Source organism: Carcharodon carcharias, chromosome 15 (assembly GCF_017639515.1).
Source record: "Carcharodon carcharias isolate sCarCar2 chromosome 15, sCarCar2.pri, whole genome shotgun sequence".
In the NCBI taxonomy this organism is placed as follows: Eukaryota; Metazoa; Chordata; class Chondrichthyes; order Lamniformes; family Lamnidae; genus Carcharodon; species Carcharodon carcharias.
Window position 1 is genome coordinate 64,301,309 of NC_054481.1, and position 26,192 is coordinate 64,327,500.

Consider the following 26,192-nt stretch of genomic DNA (forward strand, 5'->3'; position numbering starts at 1 on the left):
CATTTTTTAGAGGATGATGGAGAACTTGCTACAAGGACTACCTCAAGTTGTGGTCTAACTGGACGATGTACTGATAACTGGGTTCACAGAAAAGGAACACTTAGCTAATTTAGAGGAAGTCCTGAAACAATTTTTAGAAGCAGGAGTGCAACTAAAGAAGGAAAAGTGCACTTATCATGCAAATGAAGTCATTTATTTGGGCCACCAGATGGCCAAGGGTTACACCCTTTTGAAGAGAAGGTTAGAGCAATCAGAGAGGTATGCACCTAAAAACATCTCTGAACTTAAATCATTTTTAGAGATGGTAAATTATTATGGCTGATTTCTACCAAATTCATCAACAATTCTAGCCCCTCTACATTTACTGCTAAAGGAAAATCAGCGTTGGGTTTGGGAGTCACCCCCCTTCGTGAAAGTAAAACTGGTCTTACACTCTTCAAATTTGTTAGTACATTATGAACTGACAAAGGAATTGGTGCTAACCTGCGATGTGTCCCCCTATGGAGAGGGAGCGGTACTATCTCACAAGATGGACAACGGTACAGAGTGGCCAAGAGGTTATGTATCCAGGATAGTTACCACAGCTGAAAAAGGATATCCTTAGATTGAAAAGGAAGGTCTGTCGATTATATTCGGTGTAAAAAAATTCCACCAATGCATGGAAGACATTTCACAATAGTATCAGGCCATAAACCACTTTTGGATCTGCTTAGCGAGGAGAAGGCTATACCTCCCATAGTTTCTGCTATACAGAGATGGGCCCTAATTTTGGTGGCACATGAATACACCTTTGTACAAAGACCAGGTATTCAAATAGCAAATGCTGATGCCCTAAGTCATTCGTAAGAGAACAAATGACCATGTCCCAATTCCCCAAGAGCACATATTAGTGATGAATTTCCTGGATTCTTCACCAGCCTGTGCCAGATAAGAAACTGGATGAATTGTGATCCAATCCTTTCTCAAGTGAGAGGTCAAGTGTTACATAGTTGATCCCGGCAACCAGTCTCTGATGAACTGAAGCCATTTGTCAAGCGAAAGCATGAGATGAGCAGTCCAAGTGGTGTTCTATTATGGGGTGCACGAGTAGTAGTTCCTTCACAAGGAAGGGACCCACTCTTAGTAGAGCTACACAGTGCCCATTCAGGGATCTCTCAAATTAAGACGATAGCGTGCTGTTACCTTTGGTGGCCGGAGATAGACGGCAATATTGAAAAGGTGGTAAAACAGTGTGCAATGTCAACAGCTACAAAAGTTGCTGGTGACAGCCCCATTACATCCAAGGGAGTGGCCTGGTAGGCCTTGGGTGAGATTGCATAGATTACATCGGTCCTTTCCTTGGAGCCATGTCTCTACTGATTATAGATGCTCATTCCAAGTGGTTAGACCTTTATGAGGTAAAGTCACCAACTTCAGGCGCTACTGTAGAAAAACTACACCAAAGCTTAGCAATCCATGGATTGCCAGAGGTGCTCGTTTCAGATAATGGTATTGTGTTTACGAGCGCCGAGTTTCAGCAATTTGTCAACCTCAATGTTGTCAGCCACATAAAGACTGCACCGTATCATCCGTCATCTACTGGACTGCCAGAAAGTGCAGTACAAACTTTTAAGATGGGAATGAAAAAGTTAACTGGTAAATTGTTGGTAATTAGACTTGTTTGTTTCCTGTTTAACTGCAGAACAACCCTCCACACTATGACAGGAGCAACACCTGCAATATTACTGATGAGGTGCCGTCTTTGAACAAGACTAAGCCTGATACTTTCCCAATTTGGAGGGAAAGGTGGAGAAAAGTCAAGGGAACCAAAAAGCAACTCACGATTTGCACAGTCGTGAGCGACAATTTACTATTGGAGACGCAGTATATGTAAAGAATTTCAGTGAAGGACCAAAGTGGTTACCTGGTAAAGTAAGCTCTGTGACCAGACCATTGTCATACCACATTGAAGTGGAGGGCCGGATCACCCATAAGCATGTGAAGCATTTAAGAAGAAGAGCAATACCCCAACAAAATGATGTTCCACCTGTAACTATTGCTAAACCTGTGGTTCCTGTTGAAGTTGCTCAACCAAGGACATACAAGCCCGATGTATCTGTCGAAATGGAAGACACTGAACTGCACACGCCTAATGAGGTACCTGATGTTAATGCGGTTCCAGAGAACAGAGAATGTGTTTCCTGCAAAAGAATCTAAAATCATGGAGTTACCACATTCCACACGGGTCAGGAAACCACCTGAAAGACTGAATTTGTAATTTCATGACCTGAAATATTGTAATGTCATGAGATAAATATCCTTGTAAATACAAAATGTACTAAAAAGTTAAAGGGGAAGGAATGTAGTAATTATAGTTGATAAACATAGGACTGTAGCTTTAAGAATAATCCCATGTTGTAAGATCATATGATCTGTGTAAACCAATGAGTTAGCAGCGCAAGGAACCTCTAGGAGGGAGTCCTTCTTTAGTTATAGAGTTAGATGCACACATGTAGTTGCTGCTGATGTCTTGTAAATAAAGTTAAATGTGTCCACCAAGAAAAGTTGCCTGGAAGATCAACTCTATAACAGTTACCAAGGGTCATCAGCTTAAAATGTATGTGAGGGGAATTTATGAAATAATTTCTTTACGTTGAAAATTGCTGGAGTATCAAATGCTTTGCCAGAGTGAGTAGCTGAGATGAAGACCACTGCATTTTTAAAGGGATAATTGAATAAATGTACAAACAACAATTTGTACTTCTCTAACACCGTTGACCTACTAAAACGTCCCAAAGCACTTCTCAGGAGCATTATAAAACAAAATATAACACCGAGCTACGTAAGGAAATAGCCACTAGATCAAGTGACCAAAAGCTTGGTCGAAGAGCTTTAAGGAGTGTCGTAAAGGAGCAAAGTGAGGTAGAGGGGCAAACAGATGCTGTGAGGATATTCCAGAGCTTAGGGCCTAGGCAACTGAAGGCATAACCACCAAAAGTGGAGCGATTAAAGTCAGGGATGCTCAAGAGGCCAGAGTTAGAGGAGTACAGGTATCTCAGAGGGTTGAGAGGCTGGAGGAGATTAAAGATAGGCAGGGACTAGGCCATGGATGGATTTGAAAACAAGGATGATAATTTTAAAATCACGATGTTGCTTGATCAAGGGGCAGCATGTAGACGAGAACTAGGAGGGTCCAAGGATATATCCTTGGGGAACACCAGAGATAACGGTGTGGGAGCAGGAAGAGAAGCCATTGCAAGCGATTCTCTGGCTAAGGTTAGAGAGATAAAAATGGAATCAAGTGAGAGGAGTCCAATCTCAATGGATGATAGTAGAGAGAGGCAGGGGAGGATAGTGTCATCAACCATGTCAAATGCTGCTGGCAGGTTGAAAAGGATGAGGGGGGAATGTTTACCTTTGTCACAGTAACATAGGGTGTCATTCGTGACTTTGATAAGAGCTGTTTCGGTACAGTGACAGGGGCAGACACCTGCTTGAATATGTTCAAACAAGGAATTTGGGAAATACAGGCACGGATTTGACAGGTGATAAGACGTTCATGGACTTGTGAGAGGAAAGGGCGGTTGGAGATGGGGCATTAGTTTGCAAGCACGGTGAGACCAAGAGTTGGTTTTTTGATAGGGGTGATGATGGCAAATTTAAAAGGAGAGAGGAGAAACACCTGAAGGGAGAGAACCATTAACAATACCAGCTAACATGGGGAACAGGAGGGGGTGTTGGGTGATTAGCAGTTTAGTGGGAATATGCCTGAGAGAGCAGGAAGTGGGTCTCATGGAAAAGATGAACTCAGAAGGGCATGCAGAGAGATAGGGGAGAAACGAGAGAAAGATGGCTCGGGTGGTGGGGCGACATTACAGGAAGTTTGGTCAGGGGGCTAGTGGAAGGAAGGGATGCGCCAGAGGGAGCTGATCAGATTCTCTTGATTCCAGGTACAAAGAAGTCCATGAGTCCTTGCACTTATTATTAGATGTGAGGGTGGAGGGGACAGTGGAAAGAAGTTCAAGACAATGATTTGCTGTAGAGAAAAGGAAGCCAGGGGATACCACCTTGTTGAATTCCTTCTGAAAGCCATTATATGACATATTTACTTCATTTATCTTCAGAAAACTTAAATTTGTGAAATACAACTTGCATTTAACCAACCCATGCTGGCTGTCCTGGTTTAACCTTGCATTCTAAATAGCATCTAATTTAATATCAAAGTATGGATTTGAAGACTGCCTACAACTGACATTGGACAAATACATCTACAATTACCCCTTTTATCCTTCCCTGAAACAGAAGTGTCAAGTTGGTTACCTTTCCCCACAAAATCTGATCAGCTCCCTCTGGCGCATCCCTTCCTTCCACTAGCCCCCTGACCAAACTTTCTGTATATCTAAATGAGACTGAAAAATTGGTTTAAAAAAATTATACTTTGAGTGCAGGATGGTTGGGCTCACAAGATATTAAAATGAGCACATCAAATGAATATGGCATTTAAAGACCATGGAATACTGGGTTTTATGATAAGCTTTTGAATCTCTTCCCCTGCAAATATCCAAACTTTGCTGTAGAAAACAAAAAGATGGAGTAAGAGTACAAACAAATTTTAATGGGAGGGGAAAATTATAAACACAAATGTTACAAACATGAATTGGCAGAAAACAATAAAAGTGATTCCACTACATTCCTGATCAATGGCAGTTGTGTTTCAACCTAACAACTCTGCACCCACTCCGTCAACGAGCCCATGGCAGAACCAACAAACCTCAGAAAATGGAACATCTCTCAACATGTGAAACACAGAATGCTAACTTACGCTCAACATGTGCAAATGCACAGAAAGGTCCACGAGGGCAGTATCCTGTCTGCCGCATATCATTGCATTTTGTAGACTTGTAGATCTAGAAAGGGACAAAGAGATTAATGCAAAAAGAGAAAAATATCCTTTATCTCATCTACATGCTGAAACTCTCTTTAACAGCTGTTGTCATTAGGCTCAACTATTCCAATCCTCACCTGTCTGACCTTGCGCCTCCACACCCTGCAAAGTTTAGCTCACCCAAAACTCTGCTACCCATATTCTGTCCCATATCAAACCCTGCTCTTTCATCACTCTGCTTTTGCTGATTTACACTGGCCTCGGGTCTTCCAACACTTCTAATTTAAAATTCTCATCCTTGTGTTTTAAGTTTCATGGCTTCACTACCCTGCCCCCATCACTGTAACCTTTTCCAGCCATAAACTGCCCCCAGAACTCTCCAAACTCTCTCCAGTTTTTGCGCATCACTCCCATTATACTTGAAGGATTTGGAGTGTTTTTCTACATTAAAATGAGTTATCCAAAAGCAAATTTTTTATTTATATACGTATATGTAAAAACAAACTGTATAAAGGCAATTGCGTATAAATGCAGAGAATCAGGTTTGTAGTATGTTAATCCTCCTCTTCCATATCACAGACAGAGTGGGGGAAGAGCTCAGTAGACTTTCTGAAAAAGATTTTCATTTCAACAAAGGAATCCCATTGTGTGTATCAGAGTTAGGCAATTTTCTAACTTATAACTGGTATTAATGGCCAAGTCACAGAACATTCTGTTTATAGACAAATCTGGCCAATGCTGAAAGAGCAGAATGTCAAATGATCTTTTGCAACTATATCTAACTTCTGCATGCAATTAAAAATAGTATAGGTTACAAATTAATAACATATATCAAGAGACCTTCAATATTCCAAAGGCTCTTGGTTGTCCTTCAGTTTTATGTCTAAATTGTATCTATAGATGTCCACATATCAGTTATAGTTTGTCATGCCCATTTTAGTTCTAATAAAGTTCAAACACCTCACACCCTTATAATAGAGTACATGCACAGAGGCACCACATCCACCAAGAATCACTTTGTGATGTACCATTCATTTTTGGATCAGGGTAGGAGATCAGAAGAATTGGCAATACTGATCCTTGCTAATGTGACACTAGACCCTCAGGTCCTGTCATAATTTGGATCACAGCAGCAACAACACACCTGCAATGCTTCATGTAATGAATTTGCAACCTTGGTCTATACGTATCGAGAGTTGTCTAGTGTAGGTGAGGCACTTTTCAATAGCATGGAAGTGGGAGGCAAATCCCTGAATCCTCCCTTGCACTATAAAGGATTTAGTTGGCACACAAAAAAGGGAAATCACAAACATAATCCTTGGTCTTTATTTATTTTAGTCCAAGAATTAGTGGACTCAACAATTAGCCCAAGTGCAGCTAATTTAACAATCGGAAGTCAGTTTATATCTTACTTTGTGTTTCCTGTTGGAATTGTGGAACAAGTTTAGATCTGAGGGAAGGAAGGAGATTGTGCATTTATAATGCTCTTTTCATATTTTTGGGACATCCCAAAGCACTCTACAGTCAATAAATTATTTTTGAAGTGTAGTCACCATTGTTTTGTATGGAAAGGCGATAGCCAATTTGAAACAGCAAGCTCACGCAAACAGCAATGAGATAATGACCAGTGATCTGCTCTTTTGGTGATTTTGGTTGAGCAAGAAGCTAAGCAGAAGAACTCTCCAACTCTCTGAGAGTAGAGCATGCTGTGAGATCTTTTACATTCACTTCAAGGCGTAGGCAGAAATTGTTCTACTCTAGAAAGCCTGGTGGTAAAGGATAGAAATGGAGCCAATTTTCACAAAATTTTATAAGCTTTTAATTACTGAGATACAAATTGCAAAACTTGCATCTCCTGACCCAGCAACTTGACTTTCAGCCTGTTCCTGTCTACAGGACCACAAATGAATCCCCAGCAAATGCCTTCCAATTGCATACAATTACAGACCCATGTCACATCTGAAAGAGATCTTCTATGACAATGCAGCGCTCCAATTAAGTCAAATAGCTATATAACTTTCTGCATATGGTTCTATCTGGGGACTGGTTAGCTCAGTTGGCTAGATGGCTAGCATGTGGCCCAGAAATAATACCAACAGTGTGGGTTCAATTTCTGTTCCGGTTGAGGTAGATTTAGGGCCTGCCTTCTCACCATGCCCTTGAGTGGAAGGCAACGGCAAACTATCACTGACAAAAAAAAACTGCCAGGAAAACAGTTCAGGATGAAGCATCAGCAAATAATGAGACAAGGACCTGCCTTTGGCCAGAACATGAATGAATACGGTTATATCTGAAGAATGGTTACGACCATAACCAAGTAACTGTACCAGGATTTTGCAAAGCAAAGTTATCTCAGGTCCAAGCCATCATTTAACACCCTTAATCAGATGACTGTACTTCTCATCAATCTATGCATTTTATAGCCTTACCTCTGGATGGAACTGTTGCTCAGTTCGAGAGTGACAGTACTGACAGTTATCTCCACTCTCACATTTTGTGGGCTCTCCCCATTCATCCCCATGTTTGACATTAGGACAGGGCGTTGACCTTCAAAATGAAACAAAGGCAGAAATTATTCTGTAAAGAGTGATTCAACCCACCCTAAAGAGGGATTGCAGACATTGCAACCTATGCATATGTACAACTTTCAGTGCACTATTTTATCCCTCATTCAATGAGGAATGACAATAATAATCAACAACTTATGCACGAAGTAATTTATTGAAGGAGGATGAATTCACACATCAATATCTGTGACACTTCTTAGCAGCTTACCATCAGATGTACCGAGTGGATGATACACCTCAGCCTCCTCCTGAGGACCCAGCATCACAGATGCCGACTTCAGTCAATTCGATTCACTTTATGTGACATCTGGAAATGGCTGAAAACATTGGATACTGCAAAGGCTCCAGAACAAGCCACGTCCCTAGCCAAGCTGTTCCAGCACAACTACAAAACAAATCTATCCGGCAATGTGGAAATTTGCTTAGGAATGTCTTGTCCACAAAAAGCACGACAAAACAATCCAGCCCATTACCACCTCATCAGTCTATTCTCGATCATTGTTAAAGTGGCAGGTGGGGTCATTGATGGTGTTATCAAGTGGCACTTACTCAGCAATAACCTGCTTAGTAATGCTCAGTTTGGGATCTGCAAAGTCCACTCAACTCCTGACCTCATTACAGTCTTGGTCCAAACATGGGCTAAAGAGCTGAAGTCAAGAGATGAGGTGAGGTGAGAGTAACTGCCTTGACATCAAGGCAGCATTTGACTGAGTGTGGTATCAAGAAGCCAGTAAAATTGAAGTCGATGGGAATCACGGGAAAACTCTCCACTAGTTGGTGTCATACCTAACACAGGTGGTTGTGGTTGTTTGAGGTCAATCACATCAGTCCCAGGACATTGTTGCAGGAGTTCCTCACAGTAGTGAGTTAGGCCCAACCACCTTCAGTTGCTTCATCAATGGCCTTCCCTCCATCATGAGGTCAGAAGTGGGGATGTTCACTAATGACGGCACAATTTCAGCAATATTTGCAACTCCTCAGATGCTAAAGCAGTCCAAGTCTATAGAGGTCAGAAGCTGGGACTTCTGTAGCAAGTAACTCACCTCCTCTAGCCTGCCCACCATCTAGAAGATACAAGTCAAGAAAGCAATGGAATACTCTCTACTTGCCTAGGTGAGTGCCGCTTCAAAAACAATCCTACTAGGAGTTGATTCATTACCCTGTACCTACTTGTATGACAGTGTGCCCATAACATCCCCTTGTAACCAAAGTCAGGTATTTGTCACTTTTACACATATACACAACTGAAATGCACTGTGGGGACTGAATTTAATGACTGCAGTGGTGGCCCATCCACCAGCTAGAGAATTGGTGGGAACACTGCTACGGCCATTTCCATGCGCCCCAATGGAGGTGGGGTCGATGTGGGGTCTTCATGCAGGGGCAGCCTTGCTGCTGGAAAGGTCCTCTGTTGGGCAACAGCATGCATATACCAGCAGCGGTCGACACTTAAGGGCCTCAATTAGCCTAGGGGTGGGAAAGCTGACCTCAACCTTTCCCATCCCAACCTAATTGGGGGAATCAGGAAGGTGACAGGCTTTCCACCCCGTGCTCCTCAACAATAGCACCTCCCCAACCCGCCTCCTCCAGGGGCGGGAGCGGTGGGCATTAAATTCCACCCTGGGAGTACCTTCACCATACAGACTGCAGTGGCTCAAGAAAAAAGGTCCACCACCATCTCCTAAAGGAAGCTGGCAACAGGCAAAAAATGACAGCCTTGCTAGCGATGCCCTAATCAAACAAAAAATACATTTTTAAGAAGTTGCTTAAAAAAATCCATGTTAAAAATGATTCTCGTTTTCAAATTCTTGGATAAATGGTCTAAATAATTCAGAAACAGGAAAGATCAGGGGGGATAATTGTCCTTCAATATTCATTCCCTTCCTTACATTTCTATGAAGAACCTAAACAATATTTTTCAACAATCTAGACACTGACAAAATGTAAACTGTTGTTGTTTAGCACTGAATTTTGTTGTAGCAAATGTTTACAATGCTCCAAGTATGAAGAAATATTACTAAAGTAAGCTGCAACTGATGTGGGATTACAGGTTTCCATAAACTAAAACCTTGTCAGTGATGATGGAGTATCATCAATTTGTCATTAGGAGCTTAACAGAAATTTTAAGTACATAGAATTGGTTCCTCACAGAATGGGTTAGGCAGAAACCACTACATCTTCTAACAGAAAAATAAAGCTCAACAATTTCACATGCAGGTAGATAAAGCACTATGTAGAAAGAGAGAAATGAGATTAACTCTTTATTGCTCTAAGAGACAGCAGAGACACATGTCCTCGTTACATGCGGTAAACTTCTAGGATTCTATAAGCTTTAAGGAAATCAATTTTCCGTTCACTACACAGCAAAGTGCTGCATTGTCTAAACCACATTTTAATGTACTGTTTTAAAAGTATTACTCATAATCTGGCCTCCAAATACATCACATTATAAATTTAGTTATAACCCCAAGGGAACCACATTAACTCTTAGTCTAATTGAGTATTTATTATGGCCACATTACTGAAAAGAAAAACTTGGATTCATAAAATGCTTTTCACAACCACTGGATATCACAAAATGCTTTACAATCAATAAGGCACTTTTTCAAGTGCAGTCCATGTTGAAATCTAAGGAGCGCAGCTGCTAATTTTCATTCAGCAAACTCCCACAAACAGTAATGTGATATGACCAGGTAATCTGTTTTTTGTAATGTTGATTCAAGGATAAATATTGGCCAGGTCAATGATGTAACTCCTCTGTTTTTCTTCGAAATAGTGCCATGGGATCTTTTACATCCATTTGAGCAAGTAGATGGGGACTCAGTTTAACCATCCAAAAGATGGCACATCTGACAGTGCAGTGCTCCCTCAGTATTGCACTGAAATGTCAGCCTTTTGTGCTCAAGCCCTTGGGAGTGGGATTTGACCCCAGAACCTTGTGATTCAGAGGCAGGTGTGCTACCAACTGAGCACCAGCTGGCACAAAAGAGGAGGGAAGCTCTCCCAAGCAAAGGGGGTAAAACAATGAAGGAGAAAACCAATCACTGTGCTGCTTTTGCATATTTTCCAGAAAGCATGGTTTAGGGTAGCTTGCACCATCTTAGCCATAGGAGATCTGAAAAGGAGGCAAAAAAAGGGAAAGGGGGCATCAAGCATCACCATACCTGCTTCCAATCCCATCCATTCATAGCACCGAAACAAAATGGCTCCTCTCTGCTTTCAGTGTTTCCTTCCCTCTATTATCTACAGACTATTAAAATCCAACTTGGAAACATCTTCAGTTCTCATTTTCCGTCCTACTCTTTTCAACCTTGGGGGCAAGCTGCACTATGAGATTGGTCTCATCTTATCTTATGCCCTTTAGCAGATTGTTATAATCACTACTTCATCACACCAGGATCAACCAGGAACCTTTCTACTAAAGTTTAAGCCCAGAAAATGGTTTTGAAAGTTGCAGAGGTTGTACAACAGTCACGGAATATGATAATTTAATTAAACTGGAGAATGTGAGGATAGGCAGTAAAGAATTTTCCCAATCTACTGTCTTATACTTATCAAGGTCCCTGCCTGGTTGCAGAGTACATGCAGTTGTGTTTTATTTTCATGTATAATCACAGAATTTTAAGTGAAACTTCAAATATTTAAAAAAACACAAACCATGCACCAAATGTTACAAATATATATATCTTGGCAGAGGTGGTGAGGGGTTAATGTTCAAGTGTAAGTCAGTGTTCAATAAAAGCAAGCACCCCTGCAAGAATGAAATATTTACCTGTATTTAAATTTTCTAGGGTTCCTTCTTCTGTCCCGGCTGTTGTGATAATGAGGGCAGGCATAGCCTTGTCGACAGAGTCTAGGTGGTTTATTACATTGTTCAGTCTTATAGTTTGCTAGCACAAAGTTTGTTTCTGCAAGACAAATAAATATTGTCAAGACTAAAACATTCAAAATATTTGCAAAGTGTATTCTGCACTTCTGAAAATATAGTTTTCATAAATACACACAAAGCCATTGTTCCCAACACACAGACCTCCCTCCCTCCCACCCACTTGCAGACACCCCTCACCACACACACAGACTCGCCCACTATCTCACATTGGCATATTCATTGCATTACATCAAAGGCCCTAGTCTCTCTTAAGCATTCCCCACCTGGGACAAATAGTCAATATAAAAATGGACCCCTGAAGTGCTACCCTTCAGAGCAAATATTGAGATTCTTTTCACCGACTATTTTGAGAGTTATACCTTCCACCCAGAAAGCACAAAATTTAATAATATGCTCATAAATGGACAGCAGTTGAAATTTTACCATCTTTTCTTTGAAGGAAAATACAAGCATAAGAAACAGTTCCAACCAATTTATAAATTTTTAAAGTGCAGGGGGAAAATAAAGTGTAAAAACCCCACTATATCGGGCAACATGCCTGCAAGTTTCTAAATGGCAACTCTTGCAGTTTAAAGCTGAGAATTTTTTATGATCTACATACATGCTTAGAAGAGGAAGAGCAGCTGGATATTCTACTAAACAGCAACAATAATGGATGTGATTTCTGCATGATCAGCATGACCAAAACGCAGAATAGACAGAAACATGACCAGTAGCTTTAAATGCACTTTCATTCTGTACAACTTGCAACACAATGAACAAACAACAGAATCCATAAATATTTAATGCGAAGATGACAACACATAATCATTTATCTGCAGCACTTAATAAAAAGTTTAACCAAATATATGGGCAAGTGAGGTTCTTAATATAGAGATCAATTAAATTATAAACAATGCAAGGGGAAGCAAAAGCATCACTCTCTAATCCTCGATTTTCGAATTCTCACCCGATTTCAAATTTCCTCCAGAGCTTTGTCACTCCACATCTCTTATCTCCACCAGCCCTAAAGGTTTTAAGATCACTGTGTTCCTCCAATTGTGGCATATTGCACATACTGTGCATCCTTAATTCTAAATCTCCACTGTTTTCAGTTGTCTTGGCCCTAAACTCTAATTCCTTCCCTCAACCTCTCTGCTTCTCTCTCCTTTAAAGACTCTGCTTAAAACCAACATCTTTGACTAAGCTTTTCCTATCTTGTGTGGTTGGATTTGGCTTTGTTTGGTAACTCTCCTATGAACTGCCTTGGAACATTTTACTACCATTAAGTTGTTATAAAATTGCAAATGGTTGTCAATCTGAAAAAGGTGGGAACTGTAGAGAGCAAGCCATAGTAAAAAAGCATGGATTTGAAAGCACTCTACATGAAACGCAAAATGACATGGGAAAGGACAAACTAATTCATTTCACAGCAAAAAGCTTTTCCATTGCGTTACACAAACTGAACAAAGAAACAGAGTTCTCACATGACACTGCCCCTCTTTCTCGCTCACATTCTAGCTGAAAAATTCTAAACCCATTTCTTTATGCACTTATGATTCTGACACTGGGGTAAGCGCCAGAGCCAGGGTCCCAGGATCCCATCTCAGCAAGTAAGTGTGTGCAAAATTCCATTTTATTGAGGAATTAAGTGGATCTTGATTAATCAATACAGAAACGTACATTAAAGCCCTAGTGAACTCTTATGCTGATTGGCTTTCAAATCAATTGCAATCCACCACTGAAGCGTCACAGGGTTGTGCTTAGATCCCAGCTTAATCATTTCAATTGAAAGTGTATTCTTTTATGTGTTGTTTAGTGAAGATTATAAATTACTTCCCACTTGCTACCTCGCAAGTAGAAATTGTTCTTTGCCCTTTACTGTCATGTGACAAACCCTCTCTCTGCTTTAAGGCTACTACATCGATAATTCCATCTCCATGAGGGTAGCAATTTGCTCGAGAATTCTTCACCAATTCTAAAGAAGGTTCACGACAACATCTCAGGGAGACTTAAAAACAAAAAAACTGCGGATGCTGGAAATCCAAAACAAAAACAAAAACAGAATTACCTGGAAAAACTCAGCAGGTCTGGCAGCATCGGCGGAGAAGAAAAGAGTTGACGTTTCGAGTCCTCATGACCCTTCGACAGAACTTGAGTTCGAGTCCAAGAAAGAGTTGAAATTTCAGTAACAGAAGCAGATCATCAAAAGATGTCAACAACAATAGAACAATAGGTGTTAAAGTTAAAGTTGGTGATATTATCTAAACGAATGTGCTAATTAAGAATGGATGGCAGGGCACTCAAGGTATAGATCTAGTGGGGGTGGGGAGAGCATAAAAGATTTTTTAAAATTTTTTTAAAAAATAATGGAAATAGGTGGGAAAAGGAAAATCTATATAATTTATTGGAAAAAAAAGGAAGGGGGAAACAGAAAGGGGGTGGGGATGGGGGAGGGAGCTCACGAACTAAAGTTGTTGAAATCAATATTCAGTCTGGAAGGCTGTAAAGTGCCTAGTCGGAAGATGAGGTGTTGTTCCTCCAGTTTGCGTTGGGCTTCACTGGAACAATGCAGCAAGCCAAGGACAGACATGTGGGCAAGAGAGCAGGGTGGAGTGTTAAAATGGCAAGCGACAGGGAGGTTTGGGTCATTCTTGCGGACAGACCGCAGGTGTTCTGCAAAGCAGTCGCCCAGTTTACATTTGGTCTCTCCAATGTAGAGGAGACCACATTGGGAGCAACGAATGCAGTAGACTAAGTTGGGGGAAATGCAAGTGAAATGCTGCTTCACTTGAAAGGAGTGTTTGGGTCCTTGGACGGTGAGGAGAGAGGAAGTGAAGGGGCAGGTGTTGCATCTTTTGCGTGGACATGGGGTGGTGCCATAGGAGGGGGTTGAGGAGTAGGGGGTGATGGAGGAGTGGACCAGGGTGTCCCGGAGGGAGCGATCCCTACGGAATGCCGATAAGGGGGGTGAAGGGAAGATGTGTTTGGTGGTGGCATCATGCTGGAGTTGGCGGAAATGGCGGAGGATGATCCTTTGAATGCGGAGGCTGGTGGGGTGATAAGTGAGGACAAGGGGGACCCTATCATGTTTCTGGGAGGGAGGAGAAGGCGTGAGGGCGGATGCACGGGAGATGGGCCGGACACGGTTGAGGGCCCTGTCAACGACCGTGGGTGGAAAACCTCGGTTAAGGAAGAAGGAGGACATGTCAGAGGAACTGTTTTTGAAGGTAGCATCATCAGAACAGATGCGACGGAGGCGAAGGAACTGAGAGAATGGGATGGAGTCCTTACAGGAAGCGGGGTGTGAGGAGCTGTAGTCGAGATAGCTGTGGGAGTCGGTGGGTTTGTAATGGATATTGGTGGACAGTCTATCACCAGAGATTGAGACAGAGAGGTCTAGGAAGGGAAGGGAAGTGTCAGAGATGGACCACGTGAAAATGATGGAGGGGTGGAGATTGGAAGCAAAATTAATAAATTTTTCCAAGTCCCGACGAGAGCATGAAGCGTCACCGAAGTAATCATCGATGTACCAGAGAAAGAGTTGTGGAAGGGGGCCGGAGTAGGACTGGAACAAGGAATGTTCCACATACCCCATAAAGAGACAGGCATAGCTGGGGCCCATACGGGTACCCATAGCCACACTTTTTATTTGGAGGAAGTGAGAGGAGTTGAAGGAGAAATTGTTCAGCGTGAGAACAAGTTCAGCCAGATGGAGGAGAGTAGTGGTGGATGGGGATTGTTCGGGCCTCTGTTATCTCTCGTTATCTTGACTCCCTTCTCTCTCCCCTTGTCCAGTCCCTTCCCACCTACATCCGTGATTCCTCTGACACCTTACGTCACATCAACATACCTTCTCTTGATCTTTTCATTGAGAACTGTCGGCACGACATTAGTCGTCTCAATTTCTCTGCTCCTCTCACCCATTCTAACCTGTCTCTCTCTGAACTTACTGCACTCCATTCTCTCAGGTCCAACACTGACATTGTCATCAAACCCGCTGACAAGGGTGGTACTGTTGTTGTCTGGCGCACTGACCTCTACCTCGCGGAGGCTGAGCGTCAACTCGCAGACACTTCCTCCTACCTCTCCCTGGACCATGACCCCACCACTGAACATCAAGCCATTGTTTCCAGGACTGTCACTGACCTCATCTCCTCTGGGGATCTCCCTCCCACAGCTTCCAACCTGATAGTCGCCCAACCTCGGATGGCCCGCTTCTATCTCCTACGCAAAATCCACAAACAGAACTGCCCCGGTAGACTGATCGTCTCAGCTTGCTCCTGCCCCACAGAACTCATTTCTCGTTATCTTGACTCCCTTCTCTCTCCCCTTGTCCAGTCCCTTCCCACCTACATCCGTGATTCCTCTGACACCTTACGTCACTTCAACAATTTCCAGTTCCCTGGCCCCAACCGCTTCCTCTTCACCATGGACGTCCAATCCCTCTACACCTCCATCCCCCACCAGGATGGTCTGAGGGCCCTTAGCTTCTTCCTCGAACAGAGGCCCGAACAATCCCCATCCACCACTACTCTGGCTGAACTTGTTCTCACGCTGAACAATTTCTCCTTCAACTCCTCTCACTTCCTCCAAATAAAAGGTGTGGCTATGGGTACCCGCATGGGCCCCAGCTATGCCTGTCTCTTTATGGGGTATGTGGAACATTCCTTGTTCCAGTCCTACTCCGGCCCCCTTCCACAACTCTTTCTCCGGTACATCGATGATTACTTTGGTGCCACTTCATGCTCTCGTTGGGACTTGGAAAAATTTATTAATTTTGCTTCCAATCTCCACCCCTCCATCATTTTCACGTGGTCCATCTCTGACACTTCCCTTCCCTTCCTTGACCTCTCTGTCTCAATCTCTGGTGATAGACTGTCCACCAACATCCATTACAAACCCACCGACTCCCACAGCTATCTCGACTACAGCTCCTCACACCCCGCTTCCTGTAAGGACTCCATCCCATTCTCTCAGTTCCTTCGCCTCCGTCGCATCTGTTCCGATGATGCTACCTTCAAAAACAGTTCCTCTGACATGTCCTCCTTCTTCCTTAACCGAGGTTTTCCACCCACGGTCGTTGACAGGGCCCTCAACCGTGTCCGGCCCATCTCCCGTGCATCCGCCCTCACGCCTTCTCCTCCCTCCCAGAAACATGATAGGGTCCCCCTTGTCCTCACTTATCACCCCACCAGCCTCCGCATTCAAGGGATCATCCTCCGCCATTTCCGCCAACTCCAGCATGATGCCACCACCAAACACATCTTCCCTTCACCCCCCCCAATCGGCATTCCGTAGGGATCGCTCCCTCCGGGACACCCTGGTTCACTCCTCCATCACCCCCTACTCCTCAACCCCCTCCTATGGCACCACCCCATGCCCACGCAAAAGATGCAACACCTGCCCCTTCACTTCCTCTCTCCTCACCGTCCAAGGACCCAAACACTCCTTTCAAGTGAAGCAGCATTTCACTTGCATTTCCCCCAACTTAGTCTACTGCATTCGTTGCTCCCAACGTGGTCTCCTCTACATTGGAGAGACCAAATGTAAACTGGGCGACTGCTTTGCAGAACACCTGCGGTCTGTCCGCAAGAATGACCCAAACCTCCCTGTCGCTTGCCATTTTAACACTCCACCCTGCTCTCTTGCCCACATGTCTGTCCTTGGCTTGCTGCATTGTTCCAGTGAAGCCCAACGCAAACTGGAGGAACAACACCTCATCTTCCGAATAGGCACTTTACAGCCTTCCGGACTGAATATTGAATTCAACAACTTTAGGTCGTGAGCTCCCTCCCCCATCCCCACCCCCTTTCTGTTTCCCCCTTCCTTTTTTTACCAATAAATTATATAGATTTTCCTTTTCCCACCTATTTCCATTATTTTTTAAAAAAATTTTAAAAAATCTTTTATGCTCTCCCCACCCCCACTAGAGCTATACCTTGAGTGCCCTGCCATCCATTCTTAATTAGCACATTCGTTTAGATAATATCACCAACTTTAACATCTATGTGTTCTTTTGTTCTATTGTTGTTGACATCTTTTGATGATCTGCTTCTATCACTGCTTGTTTGTCCCTACAACCACACCCCCACTCCACTTCTCTCTCTCTCTCTCTCTCTCCACCCCCCACACACACACCTTAAACCAGCTTATATTTCAACTCTTTCTTGGACTCGAACTCAAGTTCTGTTGAAGGGTCACGAGGACTCGAAACGTCAACTCTTTTCTTCTCCGCCGATGCTGCCAGACCTGCTGAGTTTTTCCAGGTAATTCTGTTTTTGTTTTTGTCTCAGGGAGACTTGTCTGTCCACAAAAAAACATACTGCTGAGATTGGCGAAATCACTCATACAGCTTTCATCTCTTCCTTCTCCTGAAGTTACTGATGCTGCCTACAACAATCATAATTGAGAACCTGAGCTCCTTTCCTCTCCACACCACAAATGGTTGTGGTGCCAAGATCAGTGAATTCACCATAGGCTGGAATCAAATGAGACCTTCTGGGTCAGTTCTTTATATCCTCTATCAACTGATCCATCAGGAAAGTTTAACTCAATCATGAGCATAAATTGCACCACTTGAACTCAACTGACTTGCAGCAACTGTTAATAACATTGAAAATATACCAAGTTTGTTTAATATGGAACTATGCTACTTAATCATGCAGCATTCTTGCTGAACTGAGCTATCCAGCAGATGGCAGTGTTTACTAACTGCACTGTTGAAACACAAAGATGCAGCCAAAAAACTGCTTCACATCTCTTCTTCAGTCTTAACAATCTTTGAAAGGACCAAGGCTGCAATATTTCACCCTAAAGAGATATTCTAAAGATGACATGAATTCCCAAATGAAATGAAACAAAATACTGCAGATGCTGGAAATCTGAAATAAAAACAGGCAATACTGCAAATATTCAGTAGATCTGGTAGCATCTGTGGCGAGAGAAAACCCAAATACATGACCTATTTTTCTTTTGAAAACCATCCCTCACCAATTTTCTCTTCTCTCCTGAAAGTGACAATTCCTTGTTGCATCCCTCTGCTATCTTCCAAAAGTGGACACGATAATGCTTCAACAGTCAGCAAAAAGACTGTTCAACTGCAGGAATGAGCCTCATCCTTTCTCAACTCAACATCCACAAATGCCTGTGCTTCCAGTAAGGATAGGTATGGGAGTTAGAATTGGCCTCAGCTCCACTACCTTCATAATCCCAGCAGTGATTAGGCAACTCAGCATAGAACTGGAGTCAAACTCAACACCTTTGGTCTCAAATAAGTTTTGCTTAGCTTCGAGCCAACAGAATAACTCCAAATTTAATTCATCCTAGGCAGATCCAAATGACACCTTGTACATTCTCAGAAGAGACCAAAAAGCTGGCGATCACCAATTTTGCCCTAATTCATTTCAGACTTACTCAGTGAAGGAGGAATTAACTCTTGCAATAGTTTTAAATAAAGATGCAAATTTAATTACTTTGTCAAATTGTTAATTTCACTGTCAAGTGTGGCTCAAGCAAGATTTTAAAATGTCTGTTACTATCAGTGATTTGTCTAACCAATGAAACATGCTTTTAATTCCATTTTTTTTAAACCACGGTGATGTCAAATTGATGCCAGCAAGAAACAATTAGAAGTAGCCTCATTGCACTACAATTTTTTTCATTCTTATGATGTGGGTATTGTTGGCAAGACTGCCCAATTCTCATTGCCCTGAGATGGTGATACAACAGAGTGGTTTGCATGACCACTTCAGAAAGTAGTTAAGAGCCATATCCTGGTGTGGGACTGAAGTCACAAATAGGCCAGACTGGGTAACGGCTGCAGGCCTCCTTTTCTATGAAAGACATTAGTGAATCAGTTGTGCTTTTATGGCAATCTGACAGCTTCATGGTCATTTTCACTGATGTCAGCTTTTTATACCAGTTTTTTTATATAAACCATCACAGTGGGATTTGAAATCAAATTCTCCGGGTTATGAATCAAGGTCTCCAGAGTACTCATCCAGTAACACAACCATTATGCTACCATACCCTTATTGCGTAAAGTGCTTTGAAGGTGTTTGATGTGATAGGGAGCCATACAAATAGATGTTTTATGTTGTTATTGTACAAGGATCTGTGCAGATGAATAGGCAAAACTACTGAATTAACGACAAAAAAAATATGGCACTTAGTGATTAAAAGGAGTTTACAAAGTAACATTTCATAAATGCTCCCTACACAGATAGATCATTCACTTTCCTTACCCTGCCATCTTGGATCTTCAGACAGTGTTTTCTCTATCATGGCTTGACTAGCCAGCACACCTGGCTGTAGATCAGGAAGTCCCTCTCCTGCCCCGAGCTGACCATTCTGCAATGCTTCTTGTGCCTGGAGTTCCCTAGAAAAGAAAATAGTTCTTTAAACGGTGGGTCATGGGATTGTTAGAAGTTGCTCCAACAGACACTGGACCGAAGTCATCCAGGACATGGATTTTTTTCTTCATTCCAATGGGTAAGAGAATGGCAGGCACAAAGTGTGATAAATATAAATGTAATCCTGCCTTCTCATAAGGAACACTGGAATTATTTCCCCTCATCCAAAATACAAAATTCTAATACAGTAATCCCTGTCTGACATGCAAATGAAGGACTGCTCCAGCAAATAGACTTCCAGCTAGAAGCAAAGAAGGAATCTGCAACTTTTAGAATATGTCTCTTAAAAATCAAATTATAGGTTGGCTTTCAAACTTTTCTTGTCTAAACTCTAGACTGCCATTTATTTTTCTTTTAACATCCACACACCATTACCCTACCAGGAAAACAGGCACAGGACTTGCTGCTGGGCTCCTTAACAAAAACTGCAGGCAAGTGACCTGATGTGATAGCTCATTGATCGTCCTGCATTTTGGGTAAATACCTCACTTTAATTCAGTCTCTCTAACAAAATGAAACAGGCACCAGCAGCACCTGGAGAAACAGCTAACAGAAATTTACTAACCGGGCAACTGTAGGTATGAACCCACATTCTACCAAATCACTGTTTTGCCCAGATACTAGTAGTTGGTTTTCAGTATGACAAGGTCACTCACCATCTGTCGTAGCAGTACAAGTGTCTAATTTTTGGTCAAGGACTCAGTCCGAAACACGTTTTGAACAATTGGCCCCAAGCAGTAGCGGCCTGATTCTGCAACCATCTACACACTGAGGTCTTGATTTTAAGGATAGCCAAGCTGGACTCTTGGGAGACCAAGCACCAAGAAGAAACAAACAAGAATGCAATAATTCTTTCAAACTCTAACACAATTTTAGTTAAGTCACTGACTAATGCTTATTGGTATGTTTTTTACCCCCTCGCACGAGGCAGAAGGAAAAAGGGAGAACTGCTGCACATTAACCTTGGTAAGATCCAACAGTGAGCTACAGCCATGAAGTGAATGACAGGAGGCATATGAGCTGGGTGATGTGGCCTGGAGTCATGCATGCACAACCATTTCACAGAAGAGTTAAACAGCTGCTTTAAAAGAAAACACCAAGTTCCTTTTGGCCTAGATTTTCACTGAATCAGGATGACTCGTGAGCCCTTCAAAAATGGCGGCCAGGACCCGATTCTGGGATTGCCAACCCCATTCCTGGGGTTTCCAATTTTTGGGAGTGACTTTTAAGTATGCAGGTTGGTTCGAGTCACAAGTTTGCCCCCTGCACTCCTAACTTGGTCGGCTCCATTGTGGGAATACGCATGTCCTGGTCCTGCACAATCTTTATGGAGTCAGGCCAGGTTTTCAATGAGTCAAGGTTCTCGGCAACTTAAGGGGTTTCGTGAACAGGGTCTGCATGAGGAGACCTTTAAAAAGACATGGTCAATAGGTTTTCCTCATGCCTCCCATGCTGAGGTATGCTCCCCCTCCACCCACTATGGCATTTCCATGCCATTTTGCCCACTATACATTGCATAGAATCAATGAATCCTATTGTGTCATTGATAACGTTCCACTTCATCAGAAACTAAATTCCTTTTTACTAAATCCTGATATGTGTCAATCATCCATTAAGGTTTGAACCGCTGAAACTACAAGCACTTGAAACCTTTATCTTGTGTAGTATGCTAATGGATGTCTGGGCTGTCAGCCAAGAATACATAATGAGGCCTAGCTGAGAACCCCAAAATCCTTTAGTCTGTTGAAACAACTGAGCCCCAGAAAAATCATTGCTCGATTAACAGCTACGGCTCTCTGATCCATTCTGTTGATTTCACAATATTTATTTACACAAGGTTTCAGGTGCTTGCAGTTTAAGCTTTTGATACTTTAAAGCATCTGGAATTTTGGCACTTTCATTGTTCTGTAGTAAAAAGGAGTTTTATTTTAAGAAAGTGGAAAGTCATCAATTAATGATTTTTTAAAAATAAGTTTTTACACAGCCTACTGACACTACAGGGATCATTGGTTCTGTACAGTATTATAGTGGGTGAACGGGCATGCAAGTGCCATAGTTTGGCATGTGGCAAGAGATGCCACGGTGGTTGTTTGGGAGGGGTGGGGATATGAGACGGCAGGGGCATGGGGAGTGCGTGGGAGATAATGAGCATGAGGGGTGAGAGACTGTTTTTATTTTAACAGGTATGAACTCCCATAGCACTGAGGCAGGGCCTTTAAACAGACTGCCCTGGCAAGCAGCAGCCCGTGGCTACCTTGGAGCTTTTTCCAGGATTGGCTGACCCAAGTCCAGACTGCATCTGCCCAGCCACCCCCAAAATGAGAACAGTCCCGTCCTTGGGGGCACTTTTTCCCGAGGTGGGTAGGCCAAGCCAGGAATTTTCCTGACTCTCAATACCTACCTCAAGGATTAAATTCCAGACCACTGTCCTGACTGGATAGCCCCTTTCAATTAAGTGTTGGGATACTCGCCAATCAGACTACATACAGTCTGCAGTAGTCCTCAAACACAAGAAGAAATGCTTACTCCTTCAACACATATTATCCGACAAACATGTGGAACAAATACCATCGAGCATTGCATGCCTTAACAACCAGAATAATCACTTTCCTCTGCCAGAATGCACAGGCCAATGCAGAAATTCAAAACTTGAACAAAATGGATTCAAAACTGGCCTATTTTACATTGTGCACCGTTGTATTCAGCTGGATTTCTCCTATAATCCTGACATAAAGACACAGAAGAATTTAAAGTTCAGAACCTCTAGGAATACATCCAACCAGAGTTGGCAATGCCAATGCAGATGCACGGGAATACCAGATGATTCTTCTCATCCATAGCTCAGAAATACTGAGACCAATTATAATGCCCAAACTTTAAGCCTAGGTGAGATCAAGGATTGAAGATTGCAACTTGCTTTGCCGCATGATTCAGGAGTAAAGCAGCTGTATTTTCCCACAGCATTTGGGAGTAGGGGAAATATTTGAACTGGGAGAAAAGGACTATCCTGCTATATATGGCTCTACAGTTCATCAGCTTCCACAATTGAGTGGGTAGACCATTTCAGTTTTTCTTTATTAAAAATGAGGCCTTTTTGCTGAGTACTATTTCCTGTGCATTCCTACTCTGCAAATTGTGAAATTACCAAATTTACATATAAAAATAAACAAATATTGTTAGGCAAAATGGACAGAGTATTTCTTGAGGTTTTGGAGAATACTATCAATAAAACATAATAATTTGCTCTGGGTGGTAATGATGCAACCACACCACAATTAGTTCACACTCATACTCACAATCAGATTGATAAATTGCTTGTCAATTATCTTCTGCCTAGAGAATCAAATGTAATATGTGTTGTGCTTTGTCAAACATTTGTCTACAGGCAAGTACGAAAGCGAGAGTTATCCATGATAACTGCCTAAATATAATTTAAACATGCTCTCTGTTTCTCATATTCATGTGGTTTCAGAAAAATCAAACATAACATTAACTCTCTTTTATACAAGATTACAGTAAAGGTAGGAGTACATTTTGTCCAACCCACAATGCCAGCGAAGGAGGATGAGTTTGCACCTGCAATTCTGCACAGAACAAAATCTGATTATTCAAGGAGAATGAAAACCTGGAGGGATTGGACTCCCACCTCAATTATCTTAATAAAACATATAGATATTTAAAAAATCTTTGACTTATTTAAAAACATGAAATTTCTTGTCACTGCAAAAACAGACACAGGTTAGTGCTGTTTACTTCCAGGACATCCATTATAACGATACCTGTGACTTCACTTCAGTCCTGGAGGCTGTGCACAAAATTGGTTTCTGCCTTTGATGAAAAATCAACAGGGGTTACACTTCAAAAATTAACTAATTGTCCATGAAGTGAAATGTTCTGAGGATGTGAAAGGCACCTTATAAATGCGAGTATTCTTTTCAGATGGGGATTTTGCCCATGTGCTCTGAAGCTGCTTCATTAAAAATAACGGAAAATATGACTGTCAATTAGTCAGTGTGGCAATCTGGATGTTCAAGACGTCAGGAGACAGGCTTTAGATACAGCATATCAGAGGTGAAGGATCACTGTGCAAAGGGAAAAGTAAACAAGATTATCTGAGGTTAAGAAATATAAAAGTCCAATTGAGCCCAAGTTAGAACTGTTACAGTAGAAGAGAGCATGAAGCATTTAAGATTTTATATTCAAGGCGGAATCTTACAGGGCTTTGAAGATTTTCTGAAGTTGAGACCAAAAGAGATCTTGGCTCCACTGGTGATGCCTGGCTGTTCACTTTACCAGAGGTGGCTAATTAAGAGGCTGCTTCCAGCAGCACCCATTGAGGATGGTGGGCAGGACAGGCACTCAGCTGGCCCAATGCGAGATCCATGGTGGTGCATTACTGGCACCCCCCCCCATGGAGAGCTGGGCATTGCTACGGCAGGCAGAAGAACGTGAGAATGCCTCAAATGGGGGCGCGCTCTGAAGATGTGTAAAATTACGAAAGTTATTCGTGTCCTACTGTGCCGTCGTTAGCAAGGGGTTGGGGACGCTCCATCCACAGGATGGTCTGCAGCCACAGCTGTGGCCCAATGGCAGAAGCTGGCCAGAAGGAATAAATAAAGGAGGTTTCTTAACACACTGAAGTAAATGGTGTAACAATGGCACAAGATAGGTGCACAGGATTTTTGTTGGCGGGGGTGGGGGGGATGCGCTGGAAAGAGAGAAATAATTGTCCGGGTATTTTCTTCTCTCCCTTTCTGCACCGTTCAGTAGTTCAAAGTGTATTAATCCAAAAGCATGAGTTGTTTCAAGATCATCTTCTGAACTTAGATGATTTTCATCATTTTGACTGGAGGTTGAATCCAGTACAAGCAAATAACTAAAAGACCTCTCTCCATAGGGCTCATACATAAAATGAGTTTCAACCTAGCTGCTACTGGGCACAGGTCTACACAGACCAGGATGGAAAATTAATTCAGCAAAATATGGAATGCATTTGCTCTCTTACTGTCCATAATCAGTATGTTTTGCATGGAAAGAGGTGTATCTTTTCTCATCCTTGGAGTGTGTAGTCCAATTAAAGAACTCAGCAGCAAGCTCTCATGAGTTTTAAAATAAAGTCTATTTATTCTCACACACTTACCGTTCTCATACACACACACACACACACACAGGGATAAAGATAGTGCACTTTTACAGATCACAGTTAACTCAGTCTTATTGTACAATTTCCAGTCTCCCACTTGGCAGCCCTGTGGTTTCTTGAATATATTTGATGTTTTAAAGTTGAAGTGAGGGTCTTATAAAGTGAAGGGTTCACAGCATGTTGCAAGGTTTCCTGTAGTTGAATATTTAGGAGGTTGGTACATAGGCGAACTCTGAAACAGGAACACTTTAATTACTTTGGTTCTCAAGCTGACTGGCAACTGATGAATCCCAAAGGCAGAGATGGCACTTCCTTTCTCTGCAGCTGTTGTCTCGTTGGTGTTCTTCTCCAGTCTGCCCTGGTCTATTCTGGGTCTTGAGATAATAAAGGATCTCAGCATAAGAAGCCAGTTTCGGTCCAATGGTCAATGTCCATTGTCCACCCACCATGGCTTAAAGCTAAAAGGCCAATGAAACACAATAGGAAGTAGATGGTGGTCTTTCACACTTGTGGATAACTGGTCTTGTCAGCTTTCCTTTGCTGAATTGCAAACCTGGAGACACACAGTCTAGGGGGTCCAATGACTCTATCTTGAGTAAGCTTCAAACATTGGCGGCTTGAACTCCACAGATAACATTTGTCTTGGTATGTTCATTCGAGGAGGAGGCCCCCATCCATGGTTTTTCGATTCAGAACTTTGTGGAAGCTTGACAGTCTGTGTTGAATAAACAAAGGTCACCTGACCCCCTTGGCAACCATCTTAACAGTTCATCCGTATCCATTTTAGATAAACAGAGGAAAGTTCCAGAAACTTCCATCGGAGCTCAGTCCATGTGTAAAGTTATGAACATGACATGCCTTTACTGGGCAAGATAAGTCCCCACAGGGAAAAAAGAAAACCGTATTTTGATTGCTTTCCTGGAAGAGCAGGAGAAATAGTAACACACGTTCTGCACTCATTTTACCATCCACATATTAATCTTATACTGCAATTGTGTATAACAGTTTGCTTTTCAAGCTCAGGCTCCATCCCTCTTAGGATGAGGCTCAAGTGCAACTGAATTTCTTCTGGTGTTGGGACTTGCTTTAAGGCTGCTTGTATTGAGGGGTAAAGTGCCTTCTATCCCATTTTTCCTTTTTAAAATTCATAATTATACTTTGTCCAGTGGTCTAAGATTTTTATTAATACTTGGTTGTGCTTCTTTGGAAACTTTATCACCAGCAGATATGTGACTACTGGTAAACAGTGGGATTAGTGGAGTGTCCACTTTAATGCTGCCATCCTCAAAAGAATCAGGTTTCGCAGGTTATTGAAGAACAATGTTTATACTATGTA

General features: G+C 42.4%; 1 protein-coding gene across 5 annotated transcripts in view; it reads right to left on the reverse strand.

Moving 5' to 3' along the window:
- Window positions 1–26,192, reverse strand: part of unkl (unk like zinc finger) — a 154,415-nt gene that overhangs the window by 43,194 nt on the left and 85,029 nt on the right. For all 5 annotated transcript variants that reach the window (XM_041205958.1, XM_041205957.1, XM_041205956.1 and 2 more), the window contains exons 4-7: window positions 19,546–19,679; window positions 11,204–11,339; window positions 7,294–7,411; window positions 4,802–4,886 (exon numbers count right to left, since the gene is read on the reverse strand). In XM_041205958.1, the coding sequence (XP_041061892.1) occupies window positions 4,802–4,886; window positions 7,294–7,411; window positions 11,204–11,339; window positions 19,546–19,679 (473 nt within the window). The remainder of the gene's footprint in view (window positions 1–4,801; window positions 4,887–7,293; window positions 7,412–11,203; window positions 11,340–19,545; window positions 19,680–26,192) is intronic.